This window comes from Antechinus flavipes, chromosome 4 (genome assembly GCF_016432865.1).
Source record: "Antechinus flavipes isolate AdamAnt ecotype Samford, QLD, Australia chromosome 4, AdamAnt_v2, whole genome shotgun sequence".
NCBI lineage: Eukaryota > Metazoa > Chordata > Mammalia > Dasyuromorphia > Dasyuridae > Antechinus > Antechinus flavipes.
This window is the reverse complement of record NC_067401.1, coordinates 483,013,378-483,032,529: the sequence shown is the minus strand read 5'-3', so window position 1 is coordinate 483,032,529 and position 19,152 is coordinate 483,013,378. Positions and strand designations below refer to the sequence as shown.

Below are 19,152 nucleotides of genomic sequence, written 5' to 3'. Positions count from 1 at the left end.
CTCATGCCCAGTTCTCCTTCTCTTGCATGCATAGGGCATTCCTGCTGAATTCCCCATTTGTCTGCCCCTAACATGACGAAAACTTAATCTTTTCCCACTGTAAAACCCACGGTTCACAGGGCCCAGCTCTGCCAAGAGGATGTAGGTCAAGGGTCTCGAGGACTGTAATCCAAAACTTAAATGACCCTTTATTTTTTCTGTTCCCAAAAATGTTTCACGAAGGGTTGAGCTGGCCACCCAATGACAAAGGGTCCTCAGGCCCAGTCTGAGCTCACGTCCTCAACTGTAACAGTGGGCTAATAGCTGAGGGCGCTTAGAAATGTGTCCTGGTGGTCCCACGGAGCCCAAGGACCCCTTCTCCAACAACCTTTGCTGTCTGTAGTCAAAAGAAGTATTACTTTCCATTAGAGGTGCAAGAAAATAAAGATGGAACCATATTCCCATACATGTCCACGGACTCCTTGTAATCTATTGATGGAGCCTTTGGGACATCAGATGGAGACCATCCGACTGATAAGGTGAGAAACTTTGGGAACTATGGCCAATTTAAGGGATGGGACGGCCTGTCTGAAAAAGGGAAAGGAGAAAGCTAGATGGAGGTAAAAGGGGTCCCGATGTTATGCCTTTGGTCTTGGGCGCTCCTTTGGTAGGTTTCCAGGAAACACAGCTGAGATTAAGGCTCCAAATAATGTGGACTGGTATCACATGCCTATTCTTTTATGTTCAACAGCTGGAAAAATAGCACATTTCTAGAACACTCTCATCATAACAGCCTCCTCCCCATTTTTTTTTAAACCAATATAGTGTGATCTGTTTACACCTTTCCACATTAAATCTAGGAGATGTCAGTGTCCTTCCTGCTGATCTGCCCTGGGCCTTCGAAGGCTAAAATTTCATTTGTACTTTTTTTTAAGTAGCCACGTTTAATAAATGGGAAATCTGGGGCAGACCAACTAGATGGAAGGCTTCTCTCTTGCCCTGGGCCTTGCCAACTGTCAATCTCAAAGTGGCTCTAATTGCCGAATCCACAGTTTGCTTATTTTTCTAACTCCTACATAGGTCTTTGACCCTACCTTGAAATAGACAGAAGATATGATGATTGTATGTATATACATACAGACACACATATATGTAAATATACACATATATTTATACTTTTTTGTTTATATATTTATTTAGATATATATTTATATATTCTCACATATATGTACACATACACCTATCTGCAATACATACAAACACACATGTGCATATACATGTACATATATGTCCATATGTGTGTGAGCAACAGATGATCTCTTGAGTCATAAACGTGGAAAGCCAAGGATATTAGAAAATGGAAAGTATGCGCCCCCCATGAGTAAAGAGCTATTTAGCAATCATAAGGTGTCGCTTTAAGTTATGAAAAATCCTAGTGTAACTTTAAGTTATCAAAAGTTTAGTGTGGCTTTAAGTTATCAAAGGTTAAAGTTGCACCAAGATTTTGGGGACAGCCTGGATCTGAAAAAGGAGATACACAGCCCCTCAAAGCCTAATACTGTTTTCATCTTTGTCCTGACTCGAACCATAATTTTTTATTTCTCTCAACAATTCTGGGGCCTTATTTAGCCTATCCCTGAGCCAGCAGGCACTGACAGGTTGAGAACTAACTAGGTGACTGATGGAGTTGACAATATTTAATTGTGATAATGTTTAGAGAATACTCTTTGCTAATGTAGATGTGCCTTTGAAAGAGTTGTATATTTTTAAAATGTTAGCTGTTACTCAGAACACAGAGTTGAAGGATGCTATTCTTTTATTTATTTATTTTGTGTGGGAGGGATCGGGGATGGCCCTTTTATTTATTTTGTGGGGGGGGGAGGTTAGGGGTGATAGAAACCTGTAATATCATTATTAGTGTAGGGAATTGTGGGGCAGCATTCAGCTGCAACTAGCCTGGAGTCTTAAAGATTTGTCTCCCACCTAAAAATTAAGCCCTGTTCTTTTAGGTCTCAAGTTCCCCTTGTCCCCCGCCCCCAGCCCTCCTGAAAACACACCCTCCCTCTGGCTTGGGCAATCCATTCTTCACTCTGCATAAGCATGTGTCTCCCACCGGGTGCGATCATAATTTACACGCAAAGCATGGAGTTAGCAAAACCAAAAGCATGGAACCGATTGGGCAAGTAAAAAAAGCTTATGAAACATGACCTAATTGTTTAGCAATGTTGTCATGCATTGTCCAAAATTGGACTTGGCCAAGAGTTTGGAGCCAATGAGAGGAATAAACAGAGCCTGCTTTGGGACAAGCAATCTCCTTTCCCATCTTTTGACCTAGAGGAGTGAGGGGCATTCACATCTCCCCTCCCCAGTGCCCACAGAGCAGGCCCATGGGCTTTCAAGCTCCAAGACTGGGGAGGGGAAGCTTTGAGCTGGGAGTCATGGCAGAGGGAACGTTCATACAAGAACTCCAGCAGAGAATTAAAAAGGACCATATGTTTTTGTCTTTCAAAGCAAGATCCCTTTCCTGTTTTTGTTATTCTTAAATTAAAAACATTCCTTCGGTGTGCCATGCTGCGAGGCAAACTCTCCCCTAGGTCATCAGAAGGAGCCGGGCCAAGGCCGAGGAAGGCAGCCCAAACCCTGGGCTTTGGAGAATCACTTTTGTGCCCAACCCCAAACGCCCAGGTCCCACTGCCCACAACACGGCCTGTTAGGATCCTGTCGGAAACCGCGGGAGCCAAAACCAGCCCTCGGGGATTAAGCAGGTCCTCATGGTGGTGGTGGCTGCTGCTTCTGTGGGAGACCTTCCATGTGTCCCGGATGCCCAGATGCCCTTCTTCCCCTATCCTGGCGGGCGGTCACCACCGGGGGAAGAAAAGTCATGAGACCAGCAGTTCTGCCGGCTGTGGTTCCTCTTAAAGAACCATAGATTCAGAGCGGGAAAGAACATTCGTGGCTGTCCAGTCCAACTCACCCATTTTACAACTGAATTTAAGTGACTTGTCCAGGGGAACCATATCTTCCTAACTCAACCCTTACTGGTACATTGTATTGTTTCCCAAAACTCTGCATGTCATTGAAGAATATTTGCTACTAGAATAATTGCTGCAGATAGTGATTCTGATTCTATAAAATCAACAAGAGGGGATTTTTATTAATGGATTTTTTATAAAATAATTCACCTCCAGATTTCTTTCAATTGGTGAGTTTCCTCGATGGCTTAAAATAGTAGTTGACTTTTTAAAATTCAGAACTACAACTTTATAAGGATATATTTCTGGCATAAAATGAGACATGTTTATTCTTCCCACTAATTAGTCAACTGGAGTTTATTTTTTAATGATATGTAATACCACTTCAACTTAGGGGAACCTCCAATTAATTGAATTTGTTTTTCTCAACTCAAGAAGAAGCGGTGACGAGATGAACAATTACCCAAGATAAATTAGTGAATGAGTGAATGAATAGATGAATGAGTAAGCATTTATGCCGGCACCATGATAATTACTGTGGAAATAAAGAACAGAAAATGGGAGTCTCTCTTCCGAAGAAGTTTACATTGTAATACAAGGAGGCCACTTAAATATTGGCTGGGGAAGGGGGTTTTATTCTGGGGAATCCCAGGCATACTGAGTTGATCCATTGAAATGTTCTTTCCAAAAGCAATGTTGCCATCAGACTGATTACTGAGCCTACAACCAGAATGTAAAGTAATGGGAGGCAAGATGGGTAGAAAGATAGCCTGAGGAAATGGCTAGGGAGGCCATGAAGAATGGTCCTGACTTGTGGCCAGTTAATCTGTTTTTTGTTTTTTAATTTTTAATTTTTTTTTCAATTAATCTGAAAGGGGAAGGTATTACCAGCTGTGTGGAAGATGTAAGACCTGCTACAGAAAGTGAGATAAGTCCTAACAGAAGAGGCAGTAGTGAGAAAGGAGGGCATTTTAGCCAAGAGGAAGAACCATTATAAAGGCAAGGAATTGGAAGATGGGGGTGAACTGAGCTAATAGGATCCAAGTAGGCAAGGGAAGCTGGATCGTGGTGGACTACAAGGGAGGAGGACATAAGAACCTTTTCAGGCCCCGCCAGGTTGTGAAAAGCTTTCACTGCCACACAGAAGACTATTTGATCCTAGAAGTAATAAAACAATGGGCCAATGGGCTGGAGTTGGGGTGAGGTAAATCTGAATTGGACATACAAGTACTTCACTCTGGGCAAGTATTTTAAGTTCTCTGAGCCTCAGTATTTTTCCCCTCCAGCTCTGAAATGATGACCCTAAGGAATAATTATGAGCCACGAACAATCATGAACTGGCCGGTGAGTGGCTTGAGAGTCTATTATTTTGTAGGGTGGAAGAAAATGCCTTATTACTGAATGACTTTAGAGGAAGCATCACAGAATCTGAGAGCAGGAAGCTCTCGAATTCAAACTAATTCAATCTCATTCAACCTGTCCCAGAACAAGAATTCCTTGTTCAATCTAGCCTTCGAGTGAGTGGTCATTCAGCCCATTATACCTCGAGGGAGTTCATTCTATCTTCAGAGAGCATTTTTTTGTCAGAAAGTTTTTACTGATATCAAGATGCAAATTTCCTTTTTGTAACTTCCATCCCTTTCTTGAGACCAAGTCTCCTCCTTGGTAAATCAGGCTACAACATCCCCATTTCCTTCAACTGTAACTCAGCAAGCAGGCCCAAAATGAAAACCAAACAAAACACCCAAAATACTCAGCGTTTTTAACTCCAGATACAGTGCTGGACAGCCATCACCCTCTGACAACTTACAATCACTTTAAGGCTTCCCTTGACATCGTAGGATTTGATCACCCAGTTGACAGCCTTCTTGCACTTTAAGATCAGGACGACATGTTTGACCATCTCAGGTTCCTTTCGAAATGGTCTGATGTCAATTACAATGTCCACCTGGAAAGCGCTGAGTGTGGAAATAAGACAAAGACCAAGTCAGGACCCCAAAGCCAGAAATCCGCAGCCATCCCCCCCCTTCCAATCCTCCGAGTCTCCAGTGTCTGGCCAGCTGATTAAGACACTGGAGCGGATCCCAGCCAAAGCTGCATGTACAAAACAGCACTATTTTACACACACAAGTGATTTTACATAACAATAGAAACACATGCCCGCCGGTAACTAGCCATTTTTTCCTTTTTTTTTTTTTTTTTCAAGTGAGGTTATTTAATGTCACTATATTTGAAAAAGATGGGAGCCCAATCATGAAAGTTGCTATTTAAAGGGGAATTATTAATTTTTCCCCCAAACAAAGCATCTTGTTTACAAGGATGACTGAAGGGAGAATGGGGAAGGGGTTAAAGTGACCAAGGGGATTTCACCAATACAATAAAACAAGCAAAGAAAATACCCAAAGAGTTACTTTTGTGCAATTTTTGCTTATGACATTTGCAAATGCTACAGAAAGTCTCTCTGTACCAACTTTCCAAAGCTTCTGCATATACAGTTACTAAAATAAAGAAAACAGATGTTTAATCCAAGTGATTGCTGGGAAAGTGATGAACACTATCCAGACTTCTAAGAATGTAGTAAAAAAAATAAAAGAATAAGTACTTTTTGCATACGTGAAAATATAACTTTAAGAATAAAATCCTTAATTCCATCCTGGTTAAATTCATGTATAAATCTTAAAAAGCTTTACAAAACAAATGATAAATATGAATTTAGTCTAATATCCAGAGGCATTTATTTGTCTCATGTTTTTTTTGTGCCATTTCTATTTGATTTCCCATTCAATATTTTACATGAGATGATGTTTCCACACTTCCATCTCTCAGAGTCTTTAACTTCCTTCAAAACCAGCTCAGAGGTAATCTTTTGCAAGAGGCTTTTCCTGATTGTTAGTGTTCATCCAAATTTTTATTTTTGGGGAGAAGCAGCTGGAGTTAAGTGCTCCAGGATCACATAGTATTTGAGACTTTATTTGAACTCAAGTCCTTCTGACTTCAGGGCTGGTGCTTTGTTCACTGCCCCCTATTCTTCCAAATTTGTGCAAGTAGACACACACACACACACACACACACACACACACACACACACACCCCTCTGGCTTTTATTAAATTTTTCTGTTTCCAGTTTATTTACCTATGGACACTTTTCCCCCTCTACTAGCAGAAGGCAGAGATTGTTTCATATTTATCTCTGTAGTCTCAGTCCCAGGCACATAGCAGACCACTATTATTACATGCTTGTTAGTCTAACATGATTTGAATTATATGGAAGAGAGAATGGATTCTCAATGGAGATAACACTCTTTTTAATATTTCAGTTAAGCTCCCTTTATGATAAAAATATTCCAAATCCTAAATTCCTAGTCCACCTTAGTCCACATTAAAGTTAAAGGAAATGAAATGGATATATTTCTTTCCTTTCTAAAAATTTCTTAAGTTCTTGAAAGAGGGGAATATAGAAGCAGGATGATGATGAAGATGGTGTGATGTGATCGCAAATTATTTAACAAACATTTATTAAGCACCTACTATGTGCAGGGCATCCCTCCATGATTTGGGGATATAAGAACAAAAAAGAAATAGCTTCTGCCCCCATGGATTTTATATTCTCCTCAAGCAGAGGTTCTCAATTTTTTTGTGTCATGGATCTCCTTTGGGGAGTCTGTTGAAATCTATAAACCCCTTCTCCGTATCATGTTTTTAAATGTATAAAATAACACACAGCAGAAACAAACTCTTCCAAAGTATAGTTATCATAATAATTTCTGATTAAAAAATTAAAAAACAACCCAAGTTCATGGATATCAGGTTTAAAATCACTTAAAAGCTATCCTAAACGGACACAACATGAAGACTGGTAAACCAGCATAAAATTATTAAGGGTGAAGGAGAAACTTGAGAATAGGGAGGTGGAGAAAGATCTCATGGAGTAGTCGGTACCCAATCCTTAGCCTTCAAGAGGTTGGAATTTCAGTGATGAAAAGGAGCAAAGCAGGCAAAAATGGAAACACAAAAGATAGCCAACAAACTTATTTGAAAATTAAGAAAAAGAAACGATCAACTGCTTACCTGTAAGGATTTGAGTTGGGTGTGATTAATTCTATGATGTGTACTTCCTGGCCGTGAGGCAAGCTGGACATTATACATCCCTCGGCCGTCTTTGGCTGAAGATATCCCGCAAGATAATTAAGGGACAGAAAATTCTTCTCAATGTTGCAAGTGGGAGGAAAAACTTGATCTGAAATAAAAGTGAAGAAAATTCCATCAAATATCACTTTGCTGTGTCCAAAACCTGCAGACAAGGCCTTCAGTGGGGCAGGCTGGTTCACTGGAATTGTTTTGTTCTCTTTTGTTTTTGCTGGGAATGAAAAAAAAAAAAATGCGCTGCAAATATTTCTAAGAGGGCAAGGGATTTTAGAATAGTAATGAGTGAAAGATTGAAATCCGTGATCACAGCTAGGTGGCACCATAGAGCCTAGCGCCAGGCCTGGAGTTCAGAAACTGCATCTTTCAGAGTTCAAATCCAGCCTCAGACACTTTCTAGATGGGTGATTCTGGACAAGTCACTTAATCCATCTGCCTCAGTTTCCTCATCTGTAAAATGGGCTGGAGAAGGAAATGTCAAACGACTCCAGCATCTTTTCCAAGAAAATTCCAAATGGGGCCATGGAAGAGTCAGACATGACTAAAAAACTATTGAGCCACAACCGCAAAGGAAGATCTTGTTTGCCCACCGATCGAACTTGCAAATTAGTCAATCCATAAATATTTATAAAATATCTACTATGTGCTAGGCAAACTGATTTCTTCATCCATTAAAAGAAGATCCTTTCCAGCTCTAAAATGATGATTCCCCAAAACTAACTTCAAGAAAAACTCCAGGCCTTAATGAAACTCTTCCCTGAAAAGCCCTAACATCAGGAAAGGTCAGGGTGCAGGGTTTCCATGTTCTCTTCACAAATGATCTAGACAAACTCTTCATGCAGAAAAAAAAAAGTATATAGTTACGGTGTTTGAAAATTTCACTAAAAAGAGGCTGAAGATGTGTATATAGGATTTTGGTGGATATAATTTCCTTTCAACTGAATAAATGTTTAAACAAATTGAAAATAGCTGTGGAAGAAGGGAGACAGCTTAGAGTGGGTCATCTAAGACTTTTTAGATATAGCATGCTTTGGTCAGAAAGGCAATGAATCAGAGTCCTGGGATTTTAATTAAAGGCACCGTAGCCCCTTTCACACTGAGAGAAAAGAAAAAGTTAACGGGAACCAGAATCCCAGTCTGCAGGTCTCACTCCAATTGGGAAGACTCAGGCCTGGAATATTACTAAGAAAAGGAGCATCCCAAGTTTAAACAAATTCTTTAATTCTCCAGTTATTCTATTTCCAGGCAATGAAGTGTGCAGAGTCCACAGCTCCACGGTGACTCAAGGCCCCTGTAACATGACTGGACCAGTCCGGGAGGCCCTCCTTTCAAACTCATAAAAGAAAATGGCCCTTGGGGCTCCTTCCTCAGAATTTTTCGGTCAGAAGACTCCCTCCTTGCAGCATTCCTAGGGCTGTGACAGCTCAGGGAGTCGGAGAGGGCCGCACCCCAGCCCCCTCCCAGCCCCAACGAACATCTGCTAACATCTGAGCTGTCGTCCCGCCAAAGCCTCCCAGGGGATCCCCAGATGGAAAGTCATGTTGGGATGGCACATGCTGGAAGAAAGCTAGCATGTGGGAGGGCCTCGTGCACATGGGCATCGCCATGTGATGGGCGCAGCCCTGTCTGGATGCAGGAGGGCGGATATGGAAAAGGAGAAAAAGACTAGAGCTGCAGTCAGAGCCCCGGGATTCACACCCAAGGCCTGGAAGCCTCTGGGAAATCCCTTCTCTCTTCAGGACTCAGTTACCTCCTTTGTAAAAATGAGGTCCCTTGCACTAATGATATCCATTATCCAGAGGCCCCAGAGGTTTGGGGAAAGACAGAGATAAATAACAACGACTAATAAGAAACAACTTTCCTTCAACTCAAAAAAGTGTCATTAGCTGGGCTTTCGACACACGGAACATCCAACGCCCCACACCATGGCCCGGCGCCAGGGCTAATCCCTTCCTCCTTTCGCTTTGCAATGAGGAATGGTGGTGTTAAGCCTCCAGAATATCTATTGTTTCTTGTGTCTCCCCGCTCTGAGCACCGGCCGGCGCCGGGATGCGGGTGCGAATTCCAGCTCTGCCCGTAACTAGCTCTGGGACCACAAGCGGATCAGGACCCTGCCCTCAGTCCCGGGTTCTTCCTCTCTAAGATGAGTGGGGTGGATGAGACAGTCCCTGAGGTCTGCAAAAATCCAGCTCTGAATCACTGCAGGAGCCACCCCACGTGGGGATGGGTGGAAGGAGCTGGGGGGTGGCTCAGGGAGGACTGGGGCTGGTCCGGGGGAGGACACAGAGGGCAGCAGCAGGGCCAGGAGGCAGATGTTACCAAGGGGCCGGGAAACACTCCCCAACATCGCTGTCTGCCCTGTTCTTGGAGAAGACCATGACCCCAGGGAGGGGGTGCCAGTGAACTGGACCAGGCTCACTTTCCCTCTAGAGCCAGCTGGCCCAGCGGCAGAAAGAGATCAGGAAGGCTGCACATGGCCTCCCCTACTAAAGATGCTCACTGCCTCCCCTGAGGCCCCCAAGCCCAGCCTGGGGAACATTTGCCGCATATATTGTATTTTATATTATTCTGGAGGCAATCGGGTTAAGGGACTCCATCAGGGTCACACAGCTAGTAAGTGTCTGAGGCTGGATTTGAACAGAGGCCCTCCTCCCGGTCCAGTGCTCCATCCCCTGGACCTCCTCGCTGCTCTCTGCTGCCCTTATTTTATAGGGGTTCTCTTTCAGGTATGAATTAGGCAGAGCTGGGCGGTCAGTGCATGGAGAAGCCTGGGCTTGGAGTCAGGAAGGCTCAGCTTCACGAGTTCAAATCCAGCCTCAGACACTATCTGTGTGGTCCTTCACCATTTGCCTCAGTTTCCTCATCCGTACAATGACCCGGAGAAGAAAGTGGCCAATCACTCCAGTGTCTTGGCTAAAAAAACCAACCCCACATGGGTTGGACATGACTGAAAATAACTGAATATCAACATTTTTATGCCATATCCTCTCTAGTAGAACATAAGCTCCTGGAGGGCAGGGAATCTTTAATTTGGGAATTTGCATCTCCAGTGCCTACTGAAGGCTTTTAATAACTGAGGTGAATTTACACACCTGTTGTAAGATTAAAATTATAAGTTTTATAAGTCATATTTTTCACCAGCCACCACCCTCTCCCAAATTACTCAACCTCTTGAGATGTCCTATTTCTAATTTTTTCCTTTTTGCCAGAAGCACACTCCCCCCCACCCCGGTCCCACACAAAACCAACTGTATCAAATTATTTACCGCTTTCAAAATTGGGGGAGACGTGGGCAATCCAGAGCAAGGCAGTCAAGAAACATTTGTTAAGCACCTATTATGCACTATCCACTGGGATCCAGAGAAACTACAGTAAATTTGTTACTTTACAGACTTTTATTCCCTGTCTAATAGATCTTGGGTTTTTTTTTTTTTTTCATTGCCGAATGATATTTTTGTGACTGTGTCCTGTCTGCATCATGTCTGCCCAGATTCCTCTTATCTCTGCTTTTGTGCTAACGGCTCCTTGCCAGCACCTTCCTCCTGGCTGGATCGCCCATTGCAAAGGAGGTATAAAAGGACCTGGTGTGACTTTCCTTGGACCGTTAGTATTTTTTGATGTGCAAAATATGACATTCGGAGAAGATTTTGTTCCTTTTATTGCAGGGGACTGTGATTCTCTGGCAGTTTCCCTCCTACCAGTAATATTTGCTTTAGGACTCTTACCTGAGTCTCTCTCCTCTAATCCCCCCCTTTTTAAATGAAGGAATTAGAGGTCTTATGAGAAGCATGTAAGAAACAACATGAAGGAGGTTACCAGATCGGTTTGTACACAAAGGCAGGCAGGTCTAAATCTAAAAGGAGCAGCCCCACACCCTAACAGCTTCAGGAGAGAGATTTTCCTCTCCCTTATCCAGTGCGGGAAGTTTCCAATCTGTCTAAAATCTACTGTGGAAAAGCTCCCTATTTCTGGTCCCCTTACCCATCTCCTCATCTCACCTCTCATTAGGATATGGAAAATGGTGTCCTAGTCCACCACATTTGTTGAATTGATTTTAAAATCTCTGTTGGAGTCAAAAAATTCCTAATTGATCCTAATTGATCAATCAATCAACAAGTAATTATTAAGTGCTTTTTCTGGCCCAGACATCATGCCTGAGGATACAACTCAAAGAAAGAAACAATCCCTATTCCCAAGGATTTCATATCCTACTAAGAATACCAAGATAAGGATCAGCAGGTCTGAATATTATCCAAATAATTATTACTCTTATCTGATGGGCAGCTAGGTGGCCCAGTGAATGGGAGATCTGTGCGGCCTGGAGTCAGGAAGACTAATCTTCCTGAATTCAAATTCAGCTTTAGACACTTACTAGCAATGTGACCCTACCCAAGTCACTTAACCACAGTTGCCCTGGTAAAACAAACAAACAGATAAATAAATGAAGTGCTTTGCAAACAAAGAGAGGATGTCTTCTAGTTCCCTTGACATGGCACAGATACCTAGATACCAATAGGACACACAAACTGTCTATCAATTATCCTCTTTCAACACAAGATAGCCCCACCTTTTTTGGTCAAAATCCTCTTGGTTGAATTAATAATAATGATGATTATGATAAAATTGTTGCTGCTGTACTAATAGGGAGCATACTTTAATATTGGCAAAGCACTTTACAAAAAATGATTTCATTTTAGCCTCACAACAATCCTATTGATCAGTGATATTATCACCCTAATTTTACAAAGTAGGAAACTGAGGTAGACAGTGATCAAATGATTGGCCCAGGACCACCCAGCTAGGCAGTGTCTGAGGCAAGATTTGAAGTCAGGTTCTGCCTGAACCCAAATCTAGCACTCGATCTTCTTGTCTGCATCTCTTGCACAATTTTTTGGATGGTGATTTATTTAGTGAAAACTTTTCTTGTCAACTTTAGAAACCACATTTTTATAATAATACTTTCCTTATTAATAATGATATCTGGCACTTTAGAGCACTTTAAGTTTAGAGTATTTCTATTAACTCATTATTATCCACATTTTAGAGATGGGGAAACTGAAGCAAAGGGGGAGTTTTTTTTGTTTTTGATGACTAGGCCAGAGGCATTCAGCCAGTGAATATCTGAGATCAAATTCCCACTCAGATCTTTCTGTGATTTCAAGTCCTAGGCTCCATCCCCTGGGCCAACTGTTCTCCTCTCCAATACATTTCATGGATTGATTGACTGATTATTTATTTGTCTTTAATCCTTTTTACTTTTTTTTATTATAAAAGCTTTTTATTTTCAAAACATATGCATGGATAATTTTTGAACATTGATCCTTGCATAGCCTTGTGCTCCAAGTTTTCCCCTCCTTTCCCCCACCCTCTCCCCCCAGATGGCATGTTAAAATATATGTTAAACATGGATTGTTTATTAAAAGGATTCACATGGATCCTCAATGTTCCCTCTGTAGAAAGTGAGACAATTAGCAAGGATCAGACATAAGATGACAAACCCTGAATTCTATCTCCTATATCACACTTCTTCTCAAACATGGACATTGGAAATTATTATTAAGACTATGTATATGGCTTAGGAATTGGGACTGTCAAATATCAACTCCCTATTCGGGCTCCCCAGTAAGAGTGATGAGTTTCTGCTTATCCTGTGGAGAAAGTGACTTCCCCACACTCCACACTTATGGCCTTAACTTATAATTACCTGAAATCAAGGGGTGGACAGCGAGATAGATGCCAAATGCCTCCTCTGGCACCGTCCGGAGCCCTATCTCGGACCTGTAGGTTTCCAGGAAAGCCAAACTGGGCCATATCAGCCCCAGATACCAGCGGCGGGGCCTGCACTACACAAGTGTCCCCTTGAGGTGGGGGTGGGGTGGGGGCCCGTCCTCAGGCAAACATTGTTCTTGGTTCAGATCAGAGTGTCCGGAGGAAAGTCACCCGCTTGGTGAGGGGTCGGGCGTTCATGACACATGAGCTTTAGTTAGAGGGAATAATGAGAAGGTACGTGATGTGTGAGCATATCATGTTATAGAGATTAGATGTAATAGATAAATGACAAATCTAACATACATATGTATAGATACAAGTTATACACGTGTGCAGTGGATGTTATATATTGTTTCTAATTTATATATATCTATACATGTGTGTGTGTATTATATATGTAAACATATCTATACTGTGTATGTATGGAAGTAGAGGGAGAGGAAGAAGAAGAGAGAAAGAGAGAAAAAGGGGGAGAGAGAAATGGAGAGACACAGACAAAGACACAGAGACAGAGAGAAGGAAAGAGGGAAAGAGACAGAGATGAGGGAGAGGAAGAGACAGAGGTGAGAGACAGAGAGAGAGAGAAAGGGAGAGAAAGAGAAGGAGGGGGGGAAGACAAAGAGGGAAAGAGATAGAGAAGGAGAAATAGGGAGGAAGGGAGAGAGAGAGAAAGAGGGAGAGAGAAATGGAAAGACAGAGAGGGAGACAGAGATGCTTTAGTTCATGTATTAATCCTTGCATTCCATTTCATAGTTCTAAGATGCTTTAGTTCATGTATTATTCCATACATTCTATTTATATTATTCTAAGATGCTGTATTCCTTGTATTATCCCATACGTTCTATTTATTATTCTAAGCTGCGGTAGCACTACTGGTGCTGATGAGTTTGTTCTGGGGCCATTGCTGCTCCAGGAGAAGGGCTGATGGGGTGCTGTGTGTATGGATTTGTTCCTTTTTCTGAATGACTCTCCTGGTACCTGGCACTGAAAGTGACAGCCGGTGCCAAAGAGAAAAGAAAACACAAAGGGAAATCCCCGGGCAGAACCTGGCAGGTTGGGGTGAAACCAGCCACGTGCTGGCAAGTATTTTAGGAGAAGGGCTGGCTAGAGGCTTCAGGCCATTAAATGGCATCATATTACAGGTAGACAGGACAGGAATCGAGTTTGAAGCCTGCATTTTACTGAATGGGAAACTGAGGCTCAAAAAGTTCATCCAACAGAGGACACAGCACTGAAACTATCCGTCCAACCCAATCTCAAGTTTACAAAGAAACTAAAGTAACTTGTCCAATAGCACACAGCTGGGGAAAAAGCAATATACTAAGGAGAACCAGCCTGAGAACTGAGTTTTAACTCCAACATTTGCCAATTGTGTCATCTTAGGCGATCATCTGACGCTTCTGTGACTCAGTTTCCTCAGCTTTAAAATAGTGATGAAAATAGCCCAGGTTCACGGCTATTGTGAGGCTATTTTGAGGTTCACATGAGATAGCGAATATAGAGTACTTTGACATATAAAGCATGCAGATGATAGCCGTTATTCTTAGAACAGGCAGCCTGTCAATACCCTTTACACTAAAGCCAGACACCCGGAGAAATTAGTGGCTGATGGTCACAGAGACAACTGAGTGGTCACGCTGGCCCTGAACTCCTGCCTCCCAATCTCTCTGGGTCTTATTTAGGACTTACCACCACCTGGTCCCCTAGTTTAAAGCCCAGATTCTTAAGCTATGGATCACAACCCCATATGGGTCTCATAACTGAATATGGGGCTCCCAAAATTATGATTTATTATCAGCAAATGTTTGATCTGTGTACCTGTGTATAATAACCAAAGTCACATAAAAATTTCTTGGGCTTGTGAGTGGAAAAAGTTTAAGAAGCTCAGTCTAAAGGACAAAATGTTAGGGCCATGCTAAAAATCAAAAGCATAAATTTAGAAGAAACCTTAAAAGTGACTGAGTTTGATCTCCTCATTTTACAGAAAAGAAAACCGAGAAGTATTTGCCCAGGGCCACACAGCTATCGATTGAGTCAAGATCCAAATGATTCTGCCACTTTCTGTTAGCCCACTGTTTTGCAAGCAGTGTGTTGCTACAAGAGTTCTAGGTAGCTTCTACATACCTAGAATAACCTAGATTTTAGGCAGAACAAAAGGTAAGTAGGGGAAAGCCTATAACACTAAGAAACCAACTGGAAGACAACTTCTCTTTCCTGGGTCTTTTTCCCGGGTTCACCCATGTCTTTGGGTGAATTATTTAATTTTAAATTACTTAATTTCTGACTTTTATTTAGGTGGAGGAAAGGATAGGGCAGACCTGTGATTTCATTGATATAGGGAATTTCCAACTACCTTTTCAGAATTTCAAACTGTCAGTTTGAATATTGCCTCAAGTACTTACTAGCTATGGGACCCTGAGTTGGAGGCTTAACCACTCTTGGCCCTATTTCTTCATTTGCAAAACAGGGATAATCATACCCCTTCTTCAGATGGTTGTTATACAGGTAAAATGTGATAAATGATAAATTCAGAGCTCACCTCAGAAATTTATTAGCTCTGTGATCTTAGGCAAATCCTGATTTATCTCAGTTTCCCCAGATGTAAAAGGAGATAATAATAGCACCTGTCTCCCAGAGTTGCTGAGATAATTAAATGAGGTATATCTGTAAAGCTGTATCCAGGAGATTACCCACGAGGAACCATATAAAAGCTAATTGTCATCATCATCATTATTATAAGTATCATTTAAAGTACTTTGAAAATTCAAAAGCTACATATCTAAGAAGCATTTCTCTATCTACCATGGAGAACACTTATCAAGTTCTTAAGTTAAGGAGCAGATGATCCCATCTGTGTGTGCTTTAAAGCTTAGGCTTTCCAGAGGGGACACATTCTACAAACTCTATAGAGGATTAAGGCTCTGATTTTCATTTTCTGTCCAAGGGATCCAACCCCATCCCCTTTATCAGTTTCCTGTTTCGAGGTGAACTCAAAGTCCCATGTCCATTCATCTGATCCAGCCCTGGTCTAAAATCCCACATCTCACTAAATTCTACTCTTCAGAGAGCTTTTAGTTATACGTTGAGCTATATTTTACTACAGTCCCTTGATCTCTGTTGCATTTTTATGTAGCCCAAGGAAACCCTCCCTCAACCAAAAAAACCCTAAGAAAACTGGAAGTCCAGTGCTGGGTGAACAATGCTGGCACCTATCTAGGTACCCCATGGATCTAGGACCAACAAAAGGCACCCATCCACAAAGATCCTATGATAGTCTACTTCTTACCCAGGCCCCTGGCTGCAGAGCATCTGTCACAATCTTTTTTATTATTTCCAAGGAGCTATTCTTGGCTCTAATTATACCCTATACTAACTTGACCAAAAATACGATGAAAGGGATTATTAGAACAATAGAGTTTCATAATTAAGTCATGGGTTATTTCTATCCCTCTGCAAAGCCCAGAGATTGAAACAGGCAACCTCTTATCAAAGCAAAACACCAGTTCTTTCTCCAATAACGTAGCTGTCCATGAAACAAACACTGCAATATAAAAACACTTGAAGGTTTTTCTGCAGTTACAAATATTTAGTTGAAATGTTACTATCACATAAAATCACAAGTCACCTTTGATTTCAAATGTAATGGCACTACAGCAACCAGAAAACTTTGATACCAATTAGGCTTTTGTTCCTATTGCCCTTCCATTCCAAAGACATAACTAGCAAGGTTATACCAGGGCAAATATCAAAAAAGATACCATCAGGTCTGGGACAGTGGGAGATGACTACTGGAGAGGCTATGGTAACAGTGAAGGAATAGGTGAGCAGGGCAAGGTCCAGCCAGTAGGGATTTACCTGGGATAATCTGGTAGCTTTGTATTTTAATTCATTATTCTTACAAACCAGTTGCAAAGTTCAATTGTTTCTAAGATACAGAAGTATGTGCCCCTTATAAATTTCTAGGCCCTGGGTCAAAGCTCTGATCAGCCTACCCTAGTTATGGTTCTGTTCCCACATCTTCTCTTCTCCTATTCTCTATTATCCTTTTTTTTCCTTTTTATTGCCAAAAAGTATAATAATAAGGCCTTGAATTATACAGAGTTGTAGTAGGTAATAGTGAAGGAAAAGAACAAGAAATGATAAAAACAAGCAGAAATAAGTAAACAATATATATGATGATCAAGAAACATTCAGAGCTCTAATTAATGCAGCAACCAAAGAACTCTTTAGAAGGAAGACCATGAAGTTTGCTTCCAGCCTCTAGGCAGAGAAGCCACAATATCATTGTTTTAAGCTGGAAAAGATCTTTAACTATCTCATTTTAAGATGAGAAAACTGAGGTATAAAGACAGTAAATAAATTGCCTAGTGACATATAACCAATAAATGCCTGACAGGATTTGAACTCAGGTCTTCATAAGTTTAGTACCTAAATATACAAAGACATACATCTTATATAAAATATACTAACATATACTAATATATTATAATAAATACTATAATAAGACACACATCTTAAGACAAGCCCAATTTATTTGTTTAGGCTTCTCTAGGGAGGAAAGGGGAAATAAGATGAAAAAAGAAAAAAAGAGTCCAGTAATATTTTTGAAAAACATTTTTAAAAATTAAAAAATATTTTTAAATAATTGAAAGCTGCTAAATTTTAGTTAGAGCTTAGTGAGGGTAAAGATGTAATTATTTTCCTCATCTAAGCTCACAGACTCCCTGAAAGTGATCTAGCCTCTCTCCCCTGCAGTGATTAAGCAAAAGTGCTTCCTCCCTGTCGAAACCATCACAGTGAATGAACACAAGTCCATTGTATTCTCCCCTTGCAGACCGAGAAGAAAGGTATTTTTTTCCTCCTCTGTTCCCAGAGAGATAGTTATCCTATACACAGAGAGTTTCCCCTTCAATGACCAAAATTTGAGAAACAAAATGTATTGGAAGAGAGTGGTCTTAGTCAGGAAGAAGAGTCCCGATGGGGAGAGCTAGATTAACTGTGACCCTAAACACGTCACATAACTGGTCAGTGACTGAGGCAACGGCCGAGACTCTAACGGACCTGCAGACGCTGATGGAAACAGGAGCCTGGATACAAAATACACACACGGAGGAAATATTGTATTCGAAGCATATGGTGAAGAGTTAGAAACTGAGGATGCTGGGAGGGAAGCTCAGAGACTCAAGAAGAAGCAGAAGCAGAATTTGGGACTTGGAAGGGACTTGGAAGGGACCCGAGGGACAGGACAGAAAAGGCAAACTGGCCGCCATCTTTAACTGATGGGCCAAGGGCTTACCTTCCCCCACTTTGATGTAAACATTCCTCGATATCTTGAGTTCGGTGAAAGAAGTGACTGCTCCATATTCCTTCTGGGCCCAGTGCAACAAATGGACATTTCCATGGGGAAAGCTCCTTTCTTCTGTTCTTGCTGAAAGGGAGAAGTTTCCTTCTGGAAACTGGACCACAGAGCCTTCTGACACCTAAAGGAAGCAGAATTCAATTAATCAATCAACAAGAATTGATTAAGCATTTCCATTTTATAATTGCCGGCTGGTCCCTGGGGATATAAAGAGAGTCCTTGCCCCATACAGAGCTGATATTGTAAGGTGTAATGGAAAGTGCGATTCAATGAAAGGTCCCCAGGCCTCCAATTCCCCTCTGACACATACTGGCCATGGGATCTTGGGCTTCAGTTTCTTAATCTCTAAAAATGAAGGGACTAGACTAGAAAGTTTTTTTACTCCTAGGAATGGTTCCTGAACCAAGTCTGAAATGGAACAAGAGAAGCAATCCTGGCAGGAGGAGGGAAGCTGTATCGGAGGAGAGAGCAAAGGGCACTTTGGCTGGAACGTGGAGATGAAGGAGAAGGAAGGAGAAGGAGAGAAGGAGGAGGAAGAGAAAGGAGAGGGAAAGGAGGAGAAGGAAGAGGCAAATTAAGGGGAGGTAGAGAAGGAGAGGAGGAGGAGGAAAAAGATGAGGAGAGGAAGGAAGAGAAGGAGGAAGAGGAAAGAAAAGGCAAAAGGAAAGGCGATATTGAGTGCATGGAAAGAAGGAATGGGGCCAGACCTTTAAATATGGCCTGTATAACCACAATTTGGCAGCCATGAAGATAATGGACTAAAAAGAGTGTTCCAGTATCTGCCAGGCCCAGTCCACAGCACTGGGACCCTGAGCCTGGTGAATGGTATGAATTATCTGGACAAAAATAATTCCTCTAAAATGCAGAAAGAACTTTTGTAGGTCACCGCTAAGAGGATGGAACTGTTCCCGAGGAACATCCAGTTCCCTC

The 19,152-nt window shown here is 41.7% G+C and overlaps 1 protein-coding gene across 1 annotated transcript in view; it reads right to left on the bottom strand.

Annotated features, from left to right (window-relative positions):
• Nucleotides 1–19,152, bottom strand: part of TGFBR3 (transforming growth factor beta receptor 3) — a 219,106-nt gene that overhangs the window by 43,490 nt on the left and 156,464 nt on the right. Inside the window, exons 5-7 of the mRNA XM_052000008.1 lie at nucleotides 18,160–18,343; nucleotides 7,020–7,188; nucleotides 4,762–4,909 (exon numbers count right to left, since the gene is read on the bottom strand). Coding sequence (XP_051855968.1) covers nucleotides 4,762–4,909; nucleotides 7,020–7,188; nucleotides 18,160–18,343 — 501 coding nt within the window. The remainder of the gene's footprint in view (nucleotides 1–4,761; nucleotides 4,910–7,019; nucleotides 7,189–18,159; nucleotides 18,344–19,152) is intronic.